At 28.5% G+C, this 21,319-nt stretch overlaps 4 protein-coding genes and 1 non-coding gene across 5 annotated transcripts in view; 3 read left to right on the forward strand and 2 right to left on the reverse strand.

The window, feature by feature from the left end:
• Nucleotides 1-882: 882 nt before the first annotated feature.
• Trnas-uga lies at nucleotides 883-964 on the forward strand. The gene has a single exon. It is a non-coding gene; the product is annotated as a tRNA-Ser (tRNA).
• On the forward strand, nucleotides 909-6,176 carry LOC113373748. The gene is made up of 7 exons (XM_026614023.1): nucleotides 909-943; nucleotides 2,523-2,735; nucleotides 2,812-2,898; nucleotides 2,968-3,070; nucleotides 3,440-3,548; nucleotides 3,618-3,802; nucleotides 5,985-6,176. The coding sequence occupies exons 1-7, from the start codon at nucleotides 909-911 to the stop codon at nucleotides 6,174-6,176; spliced, it is 924 nt and encodes a 307-aa protein (XP_026469808.1).
• A 13-nt stretch (nucleotides 6,177-6,189) lies between these two features.
• On the forward strand, nucleotides 6,190-10,775 carry LOC113373749. The gene is made up of 10 exons (XM_026614024.1): nucleotides 6,190-6,241; nucleotides 7,231-7,407; nucleotides 7,486-7,677; nucleotides 8,692-8,878; nucleotides 9,098-9,310; nucleotides 9,400-9,495; nucleotides 9,569-9,671; nucleotides 10,305-10,413; nucleotides 10,480-10,664; nucleotides 10,725-10,775. Exons 1-10 carry the CDS (start codon nucleotides 6,190-6,192, stop codon nucleotides 10,773-10,775), a joined length of 1,365 nt encoding a protein of 454 aa, XP_026469809.1.
• Nucleotides 10,776-11,487: 712 nt separating this feature from the next.
• On the reverse strand, nucleotides 11,488-12,765 carry LOC113373205. The gene is made up of 3 exons (XM_026613513.1): nucleotides 12,723-12,765; nucleotides 11,968-12,202; nucleotides 11,488-11,774 (listed from the first exon to the last, which is right to left on the reverse strand). Exons 1-3 carry the CDS (start codon nucleotides 12,738-12,740, stop codon nucleotides 11,575-11,577), a joined length of 453 nt encoding a protein of 150 aa, XP_026469298.1. The 5' UTR covers nucleotides 12,741-12,765; the 3' UTR covers nucleotides 11,488-11,574.
• A 2,538-nt stretch (nucleotides 12,766-15,303) lies between these two features.
• The window catches only part of LOC113373750, an 11,677-nt gene continuing 5,661 nt past the window's right edge, over nucleotides 15,304-21,319 (reverse strand). The window contains exon 4 of the mRNA XM_026614025.1: nucleotides 15,304-15,706. Coding sequence (XP_026469810.1) covers nucleotides 15,304-15,706 — 403 coding nt within the window. The remainder of the gene's footprint in view (nucleotides 15,707-21,319) is intronic.

Here is a 21,319-nt window from a genome sequence, read left to right on the forward strand (position 1 = left end):
TTTGATAAGGAGTGCTGATTAGTTTTTGGTAAAAACAGGATCAGTCATTCAGGAGTTACGAGGCAAAAAGTGCCAATAATGGTAATTCAATTTTTGAGAAAACGGAGCGCCCGATTTGAATGATTCAAAAAACATTTTATTTGTATTGAAGAGGAAATTTTTGGGAAGGCAGGTTTAGCAGTTCTGAAGACCCAAATTAAAAAGTGAAAATATGCCATTTGGCAGACAAAAATGATCATTAGATATATGCACATCAAATTATCACATATTTTATAGATATTTTAGTAATAGGAACATATTTTGCTTACATTTCTATTAGTTCCGTACTAATGTTCATGGGGCCGTTCAAGTATTACGTAAGCACTATAGGGGGGCGGGGGGGTTATTGATTTGCTTATTTTGGGTAAGAACTTTTGCTTACTTTTGATGACAAAGGGGAGGGGGGCGGGTAAATAATTGTAATAAATCTGCTTACGTAATACTTGAACGATCCCCATCCGTTATACTGCAAAGCGGCGCCCACGCGCTTCGATATTTCGTTTCTACGCAGCTAGCATGTCGCGATTACTTTGAAAAAAGGATTAAAATTTTCAAAATATTTCAAAGTATGAAAAAAACCTATTTTTCAGAAAGGTCTTTTCTTATCAAAATTTTTTTAAATCTCAAAGATCGATTTTTTTTTAAAGTTCTAAAAAAGTTTAATTTTTGGTAGGGGGAGTACCAGCAATTTGCCTTAAGGCACGATGCCATTCACCACTAGTTTTGAAGTTTATTCGGCAGTATTCGGCGGTTCCGATTACCCAAGGGGTTCGCGATTCGTGTTTTTCGGATGCTAATACAGGTAGGCCGATGTGATCCCACTTGAAGCGTTCTCGGTTGTAAGCTGCGGTGTCCGAGTGGTTAAGGAGATGGACTTGAAATCCATTGGGCCCTGCCCGCGCAGGTTCGAATCCTGTCCGCAGCGAATTTTTTTTTTATCATTAAATTTTTTTATTCGAACTTTGTTTTTTATATTTATATTTCTTTTTAAAGTATTGCAGTTTTTGGGTAATAAACTCACTAGTGAAGATTATTTGTGCTCTTAAACACATAGTTTTAAATGTTTATGAATTATATGAAGAAGTGGAGCATGGCATCGTACCTTAAGGCAAATTGCTGGAACTTCCCGTACTAAAATTAAATATTTGAAGAAAAAATCAGTAATCAATAAATATTGATCAATGATTAATAACAATTATTATAAACATTTTCAAATAGATAATTATAATCACTATATATTTTATTGTTCTTAAAGTATACAGTGATGACGACCTTATCGCTCAAAACACTTGAGAAAGTTTACATTAGCAAGAGATGCCGAATAAATCCATCTGAGGATATATTTCTTACAATCTGAATAACGCATTTGAAATATTTACATTTTCAAACTGTTTTGTAAATTTAAAATTCATATTTGAAGTATAACCCTTTGTATATTTTTGAAAATTTTGAAAAAAAAATTCTGAAAATTTTGAAATTTGCTTTAACCGGATAAGTAAACTTTGAAAATTAACAATCTTCTTACGGAACACAACAAAATTGTAACAAAATTTGTACTCATTTTTTAAATTTTTATCAAATATCTGATAATTTGATGTGCATATATCTAATGATCATTTTTGACCGCCAAATATCTTTTTTTTTAACTTGTTCCTCTGTGTTTCCGGAACCGCTAGAACTGCCTAACCAAAAATGTCATCAATTCTTCATTTCGTCAATACAAGTAACATGTTTTTTGAATCATTTAAATCGGGTACTCTGTTCTCTCAAAAATTGAATTACCGTTTTTGGCACTTTTTGCCCCTTGTTTTCAAATCGGCTGGACCTGTCTCCACCAAAAACTAATCAGCACGTCTTCACATCAATAGGAATCGAATGTTTTTCGAATCATTCAAATTGGTTAATTTGTGCTCCCGAAATCGTGGACAAAAAATTGTATCCAAACATACACACACACACACATACAACCATTTTTTCTGAGGTGTTTATTTTTTGCGATTACTATGTTTTTTGTTGATAATTGTTTTTGTTTGTTGCTTGTTTTTTTACTGAAAATGCGTAAAAAATTTTGTTTTTCCGAAAATTGTAAGAGTATTTATAATAAATGAAAAAAATGTTAAATCATTGTGAACTTTTTCTTTGGATATTTATTAGAATATGAAAATAATGGATATATGCATTATCTATCTATACTATAGAAGTATAGATATAATCTATGCTTTGCTCAGTTTTTGCTTAGATTTTGATTAAATTGAGCTTTGTCTATATTTGATTACATGAAAATGAAATGATCTAAAATTTTGTTGCAAAACCATTTGCATAATTGAAATTGTCGGTGAAATTATATATGTACAAATAAACTCGGTTATTAGAAATTATTGAACATACTCAAAAAAGCACGATAAGTGATGGGCATTAATTTTTCAATAATATCTCAATATCTTATAAATATGTAACATTCAACAATATTTTCTAATTTTCAGTTTACGCCCAGGATGGTCAATTCCAGTACGGCCTTTCTCAACGAAATTATGGTTAGGTTTTGTCGTTTCGATAGCTATATCAATTGCAGCATCATATATTTTAGATAAAATAAAACATGTTCCAAATACAAATATCGAAAACGAAACTTTGTTCATTGTAAGATACATTTTGTTACAATCCCCGCCTGATGCTGATAACTTAAAATATAATAGGTGAGTATTATGTTTATTTATGATTTAAGGAATTAATTACCTATAACATAATTATAAATCTTGCTTTAATTCGCAGGTATATATTATCAGGAATTTTACTATTAAGTTTAATGTTGTCTAATGTGTATAGTAGCGGATTATCAAGTATTATGACGGTGCCTGTGTAAGTTTAATTATTATCACGTACATATGGGACATATAGTTTATAATAAGTTTATTTTTTTAATTATAGATATTATCCGCCGATTGATTCCGTAAGAGATTTATCATCTAAAAAGATGGAATGGGGTGCTAATTCTGATGCCTGGCTCTATTCTTTGTTTGCTGCAGAAGAGGTAATTTTTATAACACATCTCACAAATTATAAAATAATTCAGAATTGTCATTGTTATACTTTTATATACTTTCTATCGCAATCAAAGTTAAAGATTCTATGACAATAATACTCTAATTTATTTCACATTTGGCTTGGGTCATGCTAAAATAAATGAGTTTTATGTTTTAATAACAAATTTACATTAATTTTGCGTAATCGATTTAATATCTGGTTTGTTTGGCAGGCACCAAAATTAACTTTGAATTTACTGAACAAATCTGTGACTAAGAGTCCCATGTCCCATCCTTTTGACCCTTGTTAGTCAGATATCAGAAACAAGTATCTTAAACTTTTGTTTTATATTATAAGTAGTTTTTGACCTTTTCAGCCTGATCTGGTTTATTTAAGAAACATATTTCAAACTTTATCTGATGAGGAACTGGTTATGAGACAACGTTCCAGAGACTTTGCATTCAGCATTGAAAGACTACCATCAGGTTGAAATTAATGTTTTTTTAATTCTTCAACATGTTTCAAAAAATAGTTTAACATATTTTTTATTATAGGACATTTTGCAATAGGAGATTATGTTAAAGAAGAATATATAGATCGTCTACGACTAATGAAGGAAGATATCTATTGGGAGCAATGTGTTGCTATGATGCCCAAAAGTTCACCTTTTTTGGATTCTTATAACATGCATATTTTGAGAACTTTAGAAACTGGTCTGCCAGCAGTTTGGGAAACTCAGGTAATTGTTAAAAAAATAATAAATTGTTCATTTTATTTGCTTATCAATAATAAAAATGCTTGACATTTATTAGAAATGCGTATTCGAAAAAGAGTTGATATATAATAGGTTGATAAAAGCTAGAAAAAATGCGTTATATAACCACAATGTGATATGTGGACGCCTTTTAGCTATGTTACATAAAAATTTATATATCTGAAATTAATTGAATTTTTATTCAAAAGGAATCAAATCCAATAAGAATCTAGCAAATCAAGTTAATAACCTGTATATATAAAATAATGCAATCACAAAAAAACCCTTTTTTGAGATTAGACACAGTAAAATAAAATTGATACTATTCAATTAAATTAATACTACCAATCACCTACGTGTGATGATCTAAAACTATGATCCATAATGAGGCATCGCCTATCCTCGTTTATTTTTTAACACTTTTTCTATTAAATTCCAATTTACATTAATAATGAAACTTTACCTTTGAGTTAACTTTTCGTATTTCCACAGGTGTCTATGAAATACCTAAATAATAAAATTCAATTAGGAGTCCTTTTATCAAATAAATTACATGAACAAACTGAACCAGTAAATTTGAGGCCTGATCATGTATTGGGCGTCTTTGCTGCTTGGAGTTTCGGCATGCTCTTAGCTACTGCCGTGTTTATAATTGAAATTTTAACAAAACATTATGAAAATACAAAAATGAAAAATAATCGTCAAAGTATAACTGAAGAACCAACACCAGGTTTCAGTGGTGCACCTTATTGAAAATTAACATATTGTGCAAATATTTGTTTATAATGACTAAGAGAAGCAAACAATTGATCTGAGAGTAAATCACATGAACCAAGTAGTGTGATAGTTTATTTATAGTATGGAATATTTATTTCATTGTGAAAATGAAATGATAAATAGCACACAATACTCATTAGACTTGAATAATATTATTAAAATTTTATAACAAATATTAATAAAACATTGAAAAATATTTTTTTCTTTATTCTATAAAAATGTTAACTTATGCACCAATAAAACGAGAACATTGAATCATTCAATCCTAAGGAAAAATATAAATATTTAAAAAAAATTGGCTCAATTCAACGTAATATTGGCACATAAAAATATTTAATGAATATAAAGATATACAGTGGTACCCCGCCTTACGAGCTTAATTCGTTCCTTGTCGAATATGTTCGTATCTCGAAACAATTTTTTCCATATAAATACATTGAAATGCTATTAATTCGTCCTAGCACAGTATTTTATTAATAATAAAAATAAATGATGATAAGACAAATACATATTCTGCAAAAACATAGCAAATTACTAATTAAAAAATGACTAAATTATAATTATACTAGTTTTTAACTTCCCGTAGGGTAAGTTATAGTAATCGCAAAAAAATCGAAAATGAAAATTTTTATATATCTTTACGTTTCAAAGGTTTCTGAATATTTTGGCATACATTAGAAAAAATTGATGTATGTGTGTGTGTAAGTGTGTAAGTGTGTGTGTGACGATTTCGAGAACACCGATCAACCGATTTGAATAATTCAAAATACATTCGATTCGTATTGATATGAGACGTGCTGATTAGTCTTTGGCGAAGGCAGGTCTAACCGTTCCGAAGACACAGGGCAAATAGTGCCAAAAACGGTAACTCAGTTTTAAGAGAACGGAGCCTATTTTAATAATTCAAAAAACATTTTACTTGTATTGACAAGATGAAGGACTGATTACATTTTTGAGAAGGCAGGTCAAGCGGTTATGGACTCTCAATAAAAATAAGTTAAAAAAATGTTATTTGGCGGTCAAAAATGTTTATTGAACATATGTACATCAAATTATCAGATATTTTATAGAGATTTTAATAATGTGTATACTTCTCGGGTAATTTTGTTGGGTTCCGTACCAAGATTTTTTATCACAGTACAGGAAGTTCCAGCAATTCCCTTAAGGCACGATGCCATGCATTTCAGTTTAAATACTCGTATTTAGATTTAGATTTTGAGCATTTAGAAATTTTAACGAACGATTTGAATTCGAAAATAATTTGTAACAAGATATATTGATCTATTAATATATTTATTCAAGTATAATCATATTACTTATAATATAAATTTTTAACTCGAAATTACGTGCCTCATAATGGTTCATTATATTCTATCATTTGTTTTCTTAGCAATTTCAAGTAATTGAAATACATGAAACTGTGTACAAACATAATAAAGAAATTACTCGATTTATTAATAAGCTCTGCGGTTTAGTTTCATTAATAATATATTCAGAGAGACATTCAATTTACGATCGAGTTGAAGATAAAAAAAGATCATTAGTAAGAATTGAACTTCTTAGTAAGAAATTACTCGCATAATCTTTTGATCGCAATGCTAGCAAATTTCAAAACATTTGAATCTTTTCAACTTATGCAAAATATAGGTAAATAATTATATGTATTTTTTTATTTAAATTTATAAATGAAAATATTAAAAAAAACTGGTTCATAATCTTACGGTTCATGGAATTTTAGGATGTGGGTATATTTTTATGTAGAAAGGGTTGAATGTACGAATGTACGAATGTGCTTAACGAACTTCATAATATTAATTTTTTAATTAATTGATTTTTACCTTCAAGATGCTGAGGAATTTGTTTGTGATATTTTTTCTTATTTCCAGCTCTTTCATATTTACAAAATTTATATTGTATAGCTATATTTGAAACAAGCGGTTACAATGTAAGTTTATTTAATAATATTTATTGGGAGAGCCCCATAATAATATATAATTGTAACAATGACCAAGCCTTGGAAACCAATATTTTAGATTCATTGAACGCTGGTTGTGAAGTAAGTCGAACAAAATCTTATAATTATTTTATTTTATATGTTTATAATTTTTTTGCATTTTCAAGGCATATGTGATAAATTTGAATAATACGGAGCGCACTGAAATATTTTTAGATTCTTACAAGAGAGCAATTTCTAAAGCTGATCGTAGAATATGTGACAAAAAAATGATTATAATCGAACAAGATATGATTTTGGAGAATTTCTATGGAAATCATATTCTGGAACATACATTATTTCAAGGTAAAATTTAAAATACGAGTACTTATCCAACTTTTGGATTTATGTGTATCTTTTTGTTGATTTGAGCTTTTTGGTGGTTATTTCTGATTTATTATCAGTAGAATTCCAACGATGACTATCCACACATATTACTTATATTTTTTTTAAATTATTTTGCAATAGTAATACAATAGTAAATAGTACAATTTGTATTGAATTTGTCTTTACTCATCATATAATTTTATTAGCAAAAATATTTGTATAAATCAAAATAAGATTACAAAAGTGGCGATGTAAAACTCAATATTCTCGATTATTACTTTTTTGAAAATTTATAAATTTTTAATACGTTTTCCAGATTTTCCGAATATTCTCTTGATATCAAAATCGCTTCAAGAATCATATGAACTATCGACAACAAAATATGTAGGCATTTATAACCAAACTGAAAGAATCCATTTGAATACATGGTTCGGAAATGAAACTTTCCTACTAGATAATGATTTATTTCCAGATAAAATAACCAACATGCAAGGTTCTTAAATCTTTCATTATTACGCTACCAAAGATAAATTAAATTAGTTCTTGCAATTAATAATTGTATTTAATAAAGGAAGAAGTTTAAGAACAGTTGCTTTCAATTATAAACCATATGCAATTTGGAGAAGAGTAGAGTCCGGCGGTAATGCAGCCTACTGGGATGAAGGACCAGAAAGTTTTGGCACAGTGCATATTGATGGTACCGAATTAAGGGCTTGCTTGGAATACTGCGAAATATATAATTGTACCGTCAGTTTAATCGCAGGTAAATATTCAAGTTAGAACCCAATTAGAAGTAAAAGAAATTATATATAAAATCTAGTTAGAATCAAGCAATAAACTAGTTAGAATCCAACGAGAATCCGAAGGTTTTTCGGTCAGAAGCCAGTTATTAGAATTCATTTGGAACCAGAAGTTTTTACAAATCAAGATGGATTCAAGTTAGAAAGTTTGCTTCATTTATATTTATTATATTTCGTTTACTAAACCTTCTATTGTATTCTATCGACTTTACATATTTCTATTAACAGACATTATTTTTGAGTATACTATCTTGGCTCTCGACTCTCATATTTAAGTAAAACTAGTGAGGTGCATGGTATCGCGCCTTAAGGCAAATTGTTGGAACTTCCCGTACCGTAATTAAAAATCTTAGTACAGAACCCCAAAAAATTACACAAAATGTGTACATATTATTAAAATCTCCATAAAATATCTGATAATTTGATATACATATGTCTAATAAACATTTTTGATCGCCGAATGAAATTTTTTTAACTTATTTTTATTGAGAATCCATAACTGCTGGACCTGCCTTCCCAAAAATTTAATCAAGTAAAATGTTTTTTGAATTATTCAAATCGGACGCTCCGTTCTCTTAAAAACTGAGTTACCGTTTTTGGCATTTTTTGCCCCGAATCTTCGGAACGGCTAGACCTACCTTCGCCAAAAACTAATCAGCACGTCTCCTTATCAATACGAATCGTTTTTTTCAATTATTCAAATCGGTTGATCGGTGTTCTCGAAATCGTCGACGAAAATTTGTATCCGCACACACACACACACACATAGATCCATTTTTTCTAAGGTATGCCAAAATATTCAGGAACCTTTGAAACGTAAAGATAAATGAAAAATTTCATTTTCGATCTTTTTGCGATTACTATAACTTACATTTACTTATATTTTTCCTAAAGACTATTAGTTTGCGATAATAATATATTTTCCATATTATTGAAGTTGCCATTATTATAATTTCTGAAAATCTATTTCATGATAGTGGATGAAGAAGAATGGGGCGAGATATACGACAATGGCACAGGCACAGGAATTTTAGGAACTTTGGCCGAAGGCAGGGCAGACATTGGTGTATCTGCTCTTTATACCTGGTATCATGAATATGGATTTTTAGACTTATCATTGCCTATGGTTCGTACTGGTATTACAGTTATAGCTCCAGCTCCGAGGTAATTTATTAATAATATTTTTAAATTAAATTTGAATTGAAGTTCAGATTATTTTAATGGGTCTAAAATTATCTTGCAAACTTTGCTTGAGAGAAATGTCTGAAAACATACCATCGCCACAACTTCGTACTTAATTTTTATCGACGATGTGCTTTTGGGCAAAGATGGCAAGAAAGTTCTGAAATATCATAAATATTTAATGAATTATACATTTCCTAGGTTACAACCAGGCTGGTTAACTCCAGTGAGACCGTTTTCCCTAAAGATGTGGCTGGGTGTTCTTATATCACTTACTATATCAATTCTCATGTCATACATTGTGGATAAAATAAATCGTGTTCCAAATGCTAATATTGAGAACGAAACATTTGTTGTGATTAGATATTTATTGCTTCAACCCCCACATGATGCAAACAGCGTAAGATACAACAGGTACAAAATAAAATGTATTTTAACTTATTTTGGAAACTTACTGTAATATTTTCAAAATTATGGTCTTCATTAATTATATGGTTCACTTTTTATATCAGATACATAACAGCAGCAGTGTTGTTGTTGTGTCTCATGTTGTCAAATGCTTATGGAGGAAGATTATCTGCCGTCATGACTATACCTGTGTAAATTTTATATCATAACTTCAATTTCTTAATTTATACATTGATAACAATTGTATTAAATATGAATTTTTAGATACGGCCCGCCTATAGATTCTGTCCAAGATTTATCCTCCAGAAATATGGAATGGGGTGCTACATCTGATGCGTGGATTTTTTCAATACTATCAGCTGATGAGGTGATATAATCGACTATAGTATGCATTTTCCTTATTTAAAAAACAGTTTTCATAATATTACCGGTACCGGCCCTAATTATTTCTTAATTTCATAATTCAAGTGAATTAATTTGTCAAATCCTGTCAAACTAACTAAATATTTCATATCCAATGCCAAACAAAATGTTTGACGTGAAATGCCAAACAAAATGTTTGAAATGAAACTTCTAAATAATTTTTTGAATAAGTAAATTTTTTTTTTTTTGTGAAATAATTTAGTAAAGTAAGGCAAAATACATACATTAGCTTAAAAAATTGATATGTCAACCTGAATTACATAATAATATAGATATTACATTTTTCTTATTCATAATCATGAATTTATTATATTCTAATGATGTCTAGGCTCATAAGTTAATTAAAATTTTTGGCAGATCATATCTCATTTGTTTTCAATGCCAAACAATGACATGTGCTTTTTCGCAATTTTTTCCCATTTATTTCTACAATACTAAAAAATTCCCTTGACAAACTTCAGAAAGATTTATCAAAATCCGAATAATCGTTTAGGAGGAGTAGCTCGACTTACACTCGTACAGAAGAATTTTCTTTATAAGATATATATATAATATTGTTTTTGATCTTTTTCTGTAGCCTGAACTAATTCACATCGTTAGCATGTTTAACGATCTTCCAGAAAAAAAACTGGAAGAAAAATTGGGTTCTCCAAATTTTGCTTTCAGTGTGGAAAGACTACCCGCAGGTGATGCAAAATATTTATGTGATCATTGCCCCAAAACCTTTTAATTTTTCTTTTTTTTTTAAACAGGTCATTTTGCAGTAGGTGAATACGTTAAAGAAGAATATATAGACGGTTTGAGGTTGATGAAAGAAGATATTTATTGGGAACAATATGTGGCTATGATGCCTAAAAGTTCGCCAATATTAGATTCTTATAACATGCATATTTTGAGAACGTTGGAAACTGGACTACCTGCCGTTTGGGAATCTCAGGTATAATATACAAATACTTATCTGAATAAAAAGAAGTACATAGTTTATAGCCGCTTTTAGGGTTTATGGAATGTAACTGCGGCTAGATCAGCTTCTTGTAGGGACTGGTAAACCAAAAATGTTAAAGTTTTATTTTTTATGATGTTCTGAATTTAATATACTCAAAGTATAAATTTATTTAGAGAATGTAGGAGTGCGTGCAGCATGTACTATACTATATTATAATTTTCAGGTTGCAATGAAATATTTAAATAATAAAGTACAACTTGGAGTTTCGCTATCAAATAAGGTACGTGAGCAAACAGGCCCAATTAATTTAAGACCTGATCACGTTTTAGGTGTTTTTGCTGCTTGGATGGTTGGTATGTTGATCGCAACTTTTGTTTTTTTTATTGAGGTTTTAACAAAACGTTTAAAACATAATAAGGTACACGTAATTCAAAGTTATGAATCTGCCATTAGTCTGGCTATTCCTGGTTGTAGTAATAATATTAATTGATGCAGTTATATTTGTTCAATGTAGTATTGAATGTTGTTACGTTGAAGTTGTAAATGTCAAGTTATAATCTTGCCATGAAATTATATTTTTGTGAACAAAATAAACATGTTAATAATGAACAGTGTAATTTGGAATATCAAAAAATGTAGCATAATGGCCAATGCTAATGAAAGGCTTACTTGTTACATACTTTTTATATTTAGTATAAGCAACAAATTATATTAAATCTTTAATAAATTATAATATAAATTTTACACATCGAAAAAAAACTTATAATTAAGCGTTGATTCGTTATGGTTGTACAGATAAATTTTTTTTGGCGATTTATACAATTAGGATTAGATTTCATTCATTCAGTATTACGTTTTATTTAAAGATGTTAATTATGGTATATATATAAAAACTTTTAAATTAATATAATTTTGTAATTTTGGGATCATCTACTGGTACGGGTACTTCAACTGCTGCATCTGCCGATTGAGTTTTAACTTCTTCTCCGTGGTTTCTATTCCAATTTGGATGCAATTTCATATCTTTTACACCTTCTGAGGTCAATTTGGTGCTTGAACTTACAACTTTGTCTGTTGTTTCTTCGTGGGCATGGGCTTCTTCTGATAATGGTAATAAAATTAATTAAAAAAATACAAACAAATATGAAATTAAATTTCTGGTACGCGGAGCAGTTTTGAAAAAGTTAACAACCAAAAAGTTTTAACCTAGATGATTTGGTAGACGCACCATAGGTCAGTGTTCCTTTGTATTTAATTATGTTTTTTAACATAAATAAACTGTGAATAAATTTACCTGTGGTTGAAACCGATGTTGCCATGCTTGCCACTGGAGACGAGTCAGATTTTTCAGCGGTTTTGACTGAATTTTCCGTTGACACGACTACTGGTGATTGTTTTTCTGATACTGAATCAACTTTTTCCTCATTTGCATTTGTCACCTTTGGGCGCACATTCTCAACTTCAGTAAATTCTGTGGCTTGCGGCACATATCCCGATGTGGCGAAGTTTACGGCCAGCAAAACTAATACCTAATAGACATAAAATAATGAATAATAATAGCAATATATTTTTAAAGTAGTAAAGTAATTATAAAAAATATATATTTAACATTTATGAAATTTTTGTGATAAACTTTAAGAAGAATTAGAACTCCACATTCGTACATCTGGTGTTATTATGGAGAACCGGGTAATATGCTTCTGAACATTTTTATTAAAAATTTAGTAGTTGATACTATTCTATACACTTCTAAATATTTCAAGATATTTGACACTGCCTTGTTGAAATTTGATAAATAAAAGTAAAAATAAAAGTACTTAAAATTAAAAATTAAAAGAAAAAATTATTAAATATAACGTTATAAGTTATATTAAATAACGTATTATAATTGAGACACAACACGTGGTTTCGAAACAAATATCAGGCATTATATAATGCCTTTCATATAATGAACTTGGCACTTAAAATTTTGTGCATTACAGTTAAATCACTTGGATAATTTATTTGTTCAAATTAATTAATTTTTAAATTAATTAATTTTACACTCACCAAACTTTGTAAATACATATCGAGCGTTTTAAATGTTATCCGGACAGAAAGAATGAAAACTAATCGTTTTATAAGTTTTTAGTGATCTGAAGACTTTCGTCCATTACCACTTATATATGTACAAATAGTCCATTTAAAATTACGTTCAACGGCTAATGAGTCAGTCGGTCATGTGACTGATAATTACTAAATATACGAAGACAAGAAGATTTTGCGATGTTATTTCTTTTGTTTACGTTAAATTAAAGATATTGATAATGGTTACGTTATATCTATACCGATATTATATATATATATATATATATATATATATATACATGTAATATATATATATATATATAGATATATATATACATATAATATATATATATATATATATATATATATATATATATATATGAGCAAGTTCTTATAGAGCGATATATCAAAGAAAAAACAAAGATTTATAAATTAAGCTTTAATTCTAAACGTTTCGACATTTAATGTAATGTCATCATCAGTGGATATTACCTTTGGTACTTTACATCTAAAGATGTGTACACAGCACAGAAATTGGCACTAACATTTATACAACTAACTTGTCAACACAATGAGTTTTTATCCTTTTTATATATAAAATGTAAGAATAATGATAATTTTATTTGACAAAAATGTGAAAAGTTAAGTAATTTCTGCAGCGACTTGTACGTAATACAGTGCCCGAGGCTCATCTCTTGAGATTTTCAACACCTTGACAAAATTACTCAATTTTCAATGTTAATCTTCAGTTTTACAATGACTTTTCAAATTTTATCGATGACACCGTTTTCAACAAAATATCGATGGAAGGCAAAACTTGCATTTACATTTGTATACTTTTTCACAATTTTGCGTCAAACGCTCCAAAATCGCTTAAAATGTCAGGGAAACACATGATTAGGGAATTGGATCTTATAATGCGATTGTAATCATCGTTATCTCATGGTCATTAAATTTGGGAGGAGCCTTGATTAGATCTGCAAGGCAATCGGCTACGCCGTTTCTTTGGAATTAGCAAAAAAATGTAACAAATTTCACAAAAAAATTTAAGCCGATTTTGATAATCAATTCTACTTGGATTCAAACTGCATTATAACTTGATTCGAAATTGAGTTTATGTAGATTCTAACTAGATTCTAACTCAATTTCAACTTGATCTTGGCTTGGTCCTATTTTTATTCCTATTTAATTACATGATTACAATCTACTATAATCAAAACAACTTACTAACTATAATCTTACTGAAATGTTATTAAAATTTTCTCTCTTTAAGTGAATTCTATGTAGATTTCAACTATTATATTACTGCTTGACTGACTATAATCTTACTGAAATTTTACTAAAATTTTCTAACTTTAAGTGAATTCTATGTAGATTCCAACTATTATATTGCGACTTGATTTTTAACTTGATCCTGGCTTGATTACAACTAAAATCTTACTTCTATATTACTGAAATATTACTAAAATCTTTCTAAAATTTTACTAGAATTTTGCTAAAATTAATAAATTTGTTGACGATAAAAGTTGATACTTTGTTCAGTAAGCTCAAAAGCACATAAAGTAGAATAATTGTCTAGTTAATTAAATTTTATAACGAGTTTTAAGTTTTTTATATTTACCAAACATATTTTTTATTCGAGAAATTTAATATGAGATAATAAATATCTGTAAACGATGATTATTTTTCAGAATTAGACTTGTTTCATAGAAAATATTGGAATTTATTTGCTCAAACTAATTTGTTCAAATTAGCACCATTAAAAGTAATAAGCAAATCATATGAGCTTGAATAATATGGTACTCATAAACATTATATGCACATATTCGTGTATGAAGTGCGTATATTTGTACAAAGCCTATATATATATATATATATATAATATATATATATATATATTATATATATATATATATATTGCGTATTTTGGACATTTGCCAATCTCTGAAAATTTATTAAAAATTATAATTACATATTAATATTATAAATAATATTTTTAAATAATCTTTATTGACTGGATTTGTTCACATAGTCTACAAACTTACAAGTTAACAATAAATGATATTTAGGTTTCATATCAGTCTTACCAATAAATATTTTTTAAGTGCTCATCAACATAAAGATCATATGTATCAGCTCTTTATGCAAAAATATATTAATGTTTAAAACTAATTGATTTTAAAAATAGTAGAGTAATAAAGAAAATCAGTGGTAATCAGAAGGCTAATAATCAATTAAAAATAATTCTTCTTCAAATATATTATAAAATATTAAAATAATAAATTATTAGAATCGATCATAAAATAGACATTAATGCAATCTTTGATTAGCTCATTTTTTTAATAGCTATAATAAAGTAGTGAGTCAAATTCAAATTTTATAACATTTTTACAAATACACAGGTTTATAAAAAATATTTTCAAATTTTGACGATAATATACATGCTTTTTATTGGATTTCGATTTTCTAATTTTAGCATGTTCCTTAATTTTCTTTCATATCTTCATAGATTTCATTCATTACTCTGAGCATTCTCAAACTTTTAAAAAAAACCATTTATTAATCACAATCCATCGGTCGCATCGTGTATAACTTGCAGTTTGTCTAAAAGATCTTCGTTGGATTGTAAGATTTGACTTTTTCCTGAGCCATCGTCATTTTGACTGGATTCGTTAGTCTCATTTAGATTTTCATATGATTCCGTATTATCATCTACTTCCATTTTTTCTTCCGATTCTTGGTCATCTTTTACCTCTTCAGCCCTAGTTAGGGTCACGCTCGCCCCTTCTGGAAGGAGTGCCGCCAATGTTTCGGGGTCTTGGGGAATCGTCCCTGCGTGCACGGGAGCTATTCCAGTCACCACGTGGCCGCTGATGTTGGCCTGGACAGGGATTGGTATGTCGCCTAAATCGATGTGCGTGCCATTTCCGCGTGCGTTGTAAAATGTCAGGTCTACTTTCTCCTGGCTGCAAATTAAACCAGAAAATTTAATTAAATTTAATTTATACATAAACTAGCTGTAAGTGGAATTCTGCCTTAAGGCAGTTAAGGCATCGTGCCTTAAGGCAAATTGCTAGAACTTCCCGTACCGCAATTCAAAATTCGAGTAAATAAAAATAATCAATAATAATCAATAAAAGTTGATCAATGATTTGAAACATTTAATAAAATTTCGAACCATATTAAATCATTCTATCTCAAATCATTTATTTTGAAATATTTTTGAAATTCTGAACTCTTTTTCAAAGCAATCGTACTGCTTCAACTGCATAGAGACAAAATGTCAAAGCGCGTAAGCGCCGCGTCGCCGTCTACCAGATAAACATTGGTACGGAACCCATAGGAATGTAAACAAAATGTATACTTATTGTTGAAATCTCTATAAAATATCTGGTAATTTGATGTGCATATGTCTAATGATCATTTTTGACCGCCAAATGTCATTTTTTTTACTTTCTTCATTAGATCTCTGAAACTGCTAGGCCTGCCTTCATGAAAATTTGATCAATTCTTCATCTTGTCAATACAAGTAAAATGTTTTTTGAATTAATCAAATCGGACGCTCCGTTCTCTTAAAAACTGAGTTACCGTTTTTGGCACTTTTTGCCCCATATCTTTGGAACGGCTAGACCTGACTTCACCAAAAATCAATCAGCACGTCTCCTTATCAATACGAATCGAATGTTTTTTGAATTATTCAAATCGCTTCATCCGTGTTCCCGAAATCGTCGACAAAATTTGTATCCGCACACACACACATACACGCACATACACACACACATACACACACACACACACAAATACATCCATTTTTTCTAAGGTATGCCAAAATGTTCAGAAACCTCTGAAACGTAAAGATATATAAAAATTTTCATTTTCGATTTTTTTGCGATTACTATAACTTGCCCTACGGGAAGTTACTTATAGCGTTAAAAGGTAACAAAATACAGTTCTTAAAATTTATATTAGTCCAGTCATTTAAGCTTAAATTAGGTAAGAATCTCGGAATTCGTGATACCCAGCTGTAAGTCTGTAAATACTTGTATATTGACACCTGAAAGTTGTCTCAAAACCTACATATGGTAAGGTGTACGCAATATATGTAGGTTTTGAGACAACTTTTGGGTGTCAATATACAAGTATTTACAGACTTATAGCTGGGTATCTCGAATTCCGAGGTGAACTTACTATAATGACTGGACTTTATCTTAATCGAATATTTATGATGGGTTTTAGAAGAGAATTTAAATTTGTAAAATTCAGTATATTATAGTTAATCTGAAATGAAAATGATAACGATTATTCAATTATAATAATAATCATCGGCTAAACTAGATTTTTTTTAAAACAATTATGGATTCAAGTTTACTTATGACTAATAAGTAGATTAGCCAATTATTTTGACTCTTGATAAATTTAATATAACAAATTGTTCTGCCAACAAGTAGCTAATGTGATCGTCGTGTTTTGCTATAGAATTCTTTTGCATATCTACTCTTTTTATTTTGACAATTTACACACATATTTTTTAGTTACAATATGTCACACTTAGGACATTCAGTATTGTTTGACTTTTATTATATGGATCTTGAATGGATGGCAACCCAGTAGTTGTCCAATCCAAGAGGCGATTTTTAATTAAGACTATATTTGAGATCTCAAACCTCAGCAAATTTGACATCAAAGTTGCCTGATATCGGACATTGAATATCTACACTTAATCATAACAATTTATATACATTAATATTACTGATATCTTACATGAACTAATAAATTTATATTATACTATAGTAACATGATAAAATTAAATTTTATAAGAACTATTATTATTTATTTATTTACGTGTAGTCCCGCTTTCCGTGGAGTTGTCATCATCTCATCCGAGTCAGCCAAAACTGCTACTTCATAAACTATTGTTTTATCACATACCTACAAAACAGTGATTGATTTTAATTATTGTTTTTATTTAAATATTTATTTAGTTTGCAAATTATGAAGCAGTAAGTTCAATGAATTATTATTCATCAAACTTCATTAATCAATTCAATGCTAAAAAATGCTACCATTTAAGAAGACATTTACAGTTCCATGAAATTTATTAAGTATATTTGCAATTTATAAATAATAATTGCTCGTAAATAATTTTAGCTGATAAAGTACATACTGATGCATCTAACCAAGTCCTTCGTTTTACTAAAATTTTAATATAAATTTTGAATCAGAACGTTATTTTTTATCTAAATTTCAGATCGATCTCTCAATAAGGTGGACCCAGTTGATTCATGGTTCTGCAGTTCATTAATTTATTCACAATCATTTGGCTTCATTATTATAAATATTTCACATTTTTTTAATAAATCCAGTATTGTAATCCAAAACTTACAAATCTTTTTTGGTTCCATTTATGTTATTAACTTCTACGATTTGGGTACTATTTTCCTCAGCATCGTCGTTGAAATATCCCGATAGATCAAAAGGCGCAGATCGGGAAAATGGCATCAAAAGTAATACACATATAAAATTGAACAGAATCATTTCGTGTAATTCACTATAATTATAATTTCGGCACAATATTAAAATATTTAAGCATTCGAAAAATAACGAACAAAAATTAAGTTTCTCGCGCTGTTGATTTGTATCTGTCAGAACTGAAGTGATATGTTAACTAAGATCGTGCTCGGGTTATATATTGGAAACCTTGAATATTGTGATTTCTCACTTACTAATTAATGGTTCACAGTTTTCACACGATATTGCAAATTAATCTTCTACGCTTTGCAATGACATTATAATAAATTCTTTTCCAAATATTTTACATTCAGACGCCGTCGTACTTTAGATGATCAAAATTTATCATCTTGTTTTTGATATTGCCTAAAGTTATTTTGCCTTAAGGCAACTTAACCAATCCAAATTGAGATGTTATTTGAATAAAAAGTTAATTCTTTAGTATCTGTATCAGATTAGTATAGAGTTTGAATCACGTTAGATTTACGGAATGAAGTTATAATCTTTAGATTTAACCAGTCCCTGTTCGAATCAAGTTAGAATCCTGTTAGGATCAAATCGGAATCTTATTACACCAATTAGATTCTAGTCGGAATCAGTTCAGAACCTAGTTAGAATATGCTTAGAACCAAGTTCGAATCTAATTAGAAACAAGGTGAAATCAATTTGATTCAAGTTAAAATTTTCCAAATCGTATTACAGATTTTTTACACAACTAGAGAAGTTTTATAGACTACTCCTTAGGTTAGTTAATAACCAAATTATATTTGAAATTGTCATCTGAAAAAGCAAATGCAAATATTCAAAAGAATATTCAAAATATTTTATATTATACTTAGATATATTTTTTACCCTATAGTTCTATTCACATTATTAATATCATAATGATATCAAAGATCTAAAAAAATATAAATGGTCAAAGTTGCACATTTTTTTATATGCTCCAAATTACAAATTTAAAAAATAATTTATTTATTATGAATATGAGAAGCTCCAACAACTAACTTTAAACCAAAATGAGGCAATTATAATTATAATATAATTATATAACTATAGTAATCTCGTTTTAAGTATACTATAGGAGAAAGTCAATAGTAACCAAATTTAATATGAAAATTCAATTTTACACGGCAACAAGGCCGAGCCATACATTTTGTTTTACAAATATCTGAACTGACAACAAGTGAAACCTTCCGAAATAAGTTAATTGTCTTAATTTGTTATTTGTTCGCAATAAACACGAACTTTGAAACTATATTACGGAACAAATCAATAAGATTTGTAGCGAATCTAATCTTCGTTTAATTTGATACCCTCATCAATAAATAAAGACCAGTAATTGATAAAAAAAATAAATATCAATTAGCATCAGGTCCAATCGAATTTTAAAAGAAACATTATTGCGATACTTGTTCAGAAGTAATAGCAAATATTATCAAAAATTTGGATTTGTTTTTAGTTTAGATAAGGTGCGCTTGAAATATCCAGATTGTTTATATTATTTTCTTTAAACTTTTGGTTTATTTGCGCCCACAAAATTTGTTTTTGGTTACATTTGTTGCTTATATATATATATATATATATATATATATATATATATAATATTTAATTGTATATATTAATATATTTTCATATGTTTCTACATGATTCATGGTCGCTTAATTTGCTCATAATTAGTTCTTTCAATAGCGCTAATTTGAAAAAATGAGCTTGAGCATTGATTCTAAAAATGGTATAAAATAATTATAATAGGAAATATTTATATATATTTATACAATGAAGATATATTTTTATATATTTTAATTGTAGTTAAAGTAACTTCAGCAATGTTGTCTTAAGACATTGATAATTATCAATTGCCCCACGGGGTTTATTAGCTAATTATTAAATTATTATAAACTGTTACAAAAAACAAATTACATTTTTTTGTTTCCTATCTGCTATTTTACCTTAGATTAATCAACAATATAGAATTATAAAAATATATTTTAGTGATTTGTATAATTATTATAGATAATTATAATATATTTTTATTAATTTATTATATATATTTATATATTATGATATTATTTTTTTCGGACAATAAACCACCTATTATCAAAAAATTATTTATTTAATATTTTTGTTTTAAATATTTTCTGAATATGGGATGTCTCCTTCTTTGGGATTTTTCAATGAATGGAGACTCGACTATATCCGGAACGAATAGATTTTAAAATAAACTTTTGAGAAAATCATGATTTAATTGATGTTAAGTGCATATTTAGACTAGATACTTTGTAATATTTTACAAATCTACAGAAAAGCAATTAAGTATATTTATTCTCTTAAAACACTATTTTATATACGCCCGGCATAGTCATTTCCAACTAAACTAAAATTGCATTTACAACATTTAACGATGGTACCATCTAACCATTTGTATTTTTACTTATACTACGTTTATGTATGTATATACGTGTGTATGTATATACATATTTATATATTTTGCCATGTGCACTATACTAACAATTTTATTTATATTATTTTTTAAAGCACATGAAGGACTGTTATCCGCGAAAAGTTTATGTATGGTATTGATAAAGCCATAATTTGAGAATTGGGATAAAACTCTATAAAATATATATATAAATTTATGGAAATACAAATTTTGAATGAAGTAATTGTAAAATATATATAATACTATAATTTAAGGCACTTCTATATATTATATATGTATTTTTTCATCAATTGACTTCTTCTAAACGCATAGGCCGGTTTAATGGAGTTCTTCGTGTGAGGATAAAGTTGAAATGCTAAAAATAATCCCTGTATTTATTATTCTTGAAAATTGAAACTAACAATGTGGAGTTCATATGCAGAGATATATTTATACCAAAAATATATTTTGTTTCAGGAAAGATAATAAGACGATCAGACCCATATATCTACGAACAGACCAATATGAATATATTATGTTCTGTTCTAATATTGTCAAAGGATCAGACTTTATTTTGAAATATGAATGATAGACTTCCCTAAAATTCAATGTACATTTTTGGATAATTGTCATTATTTGAATTTTTTTGTGA

The sequence above is a fragment of the Ctenocephalides felis genome, unplaced genomic scaffold, assembly GCF_003426905.1.
Source record: "Ctenocephalides felis isolate EL2017-DRISC unplaced genomic scaffold, ASM342690v1 CF-g0.4_SCAFFOLD_01604, whole genome shotgun sequence".
Classification (NCBI taxonomy): domain Eukaryota; kingdom Metazoa; phylum Arthropoda; class Insecta; order Siphonaptera; family Pulicidae; genus Ctenocephalides; species Ctenocephalides felis.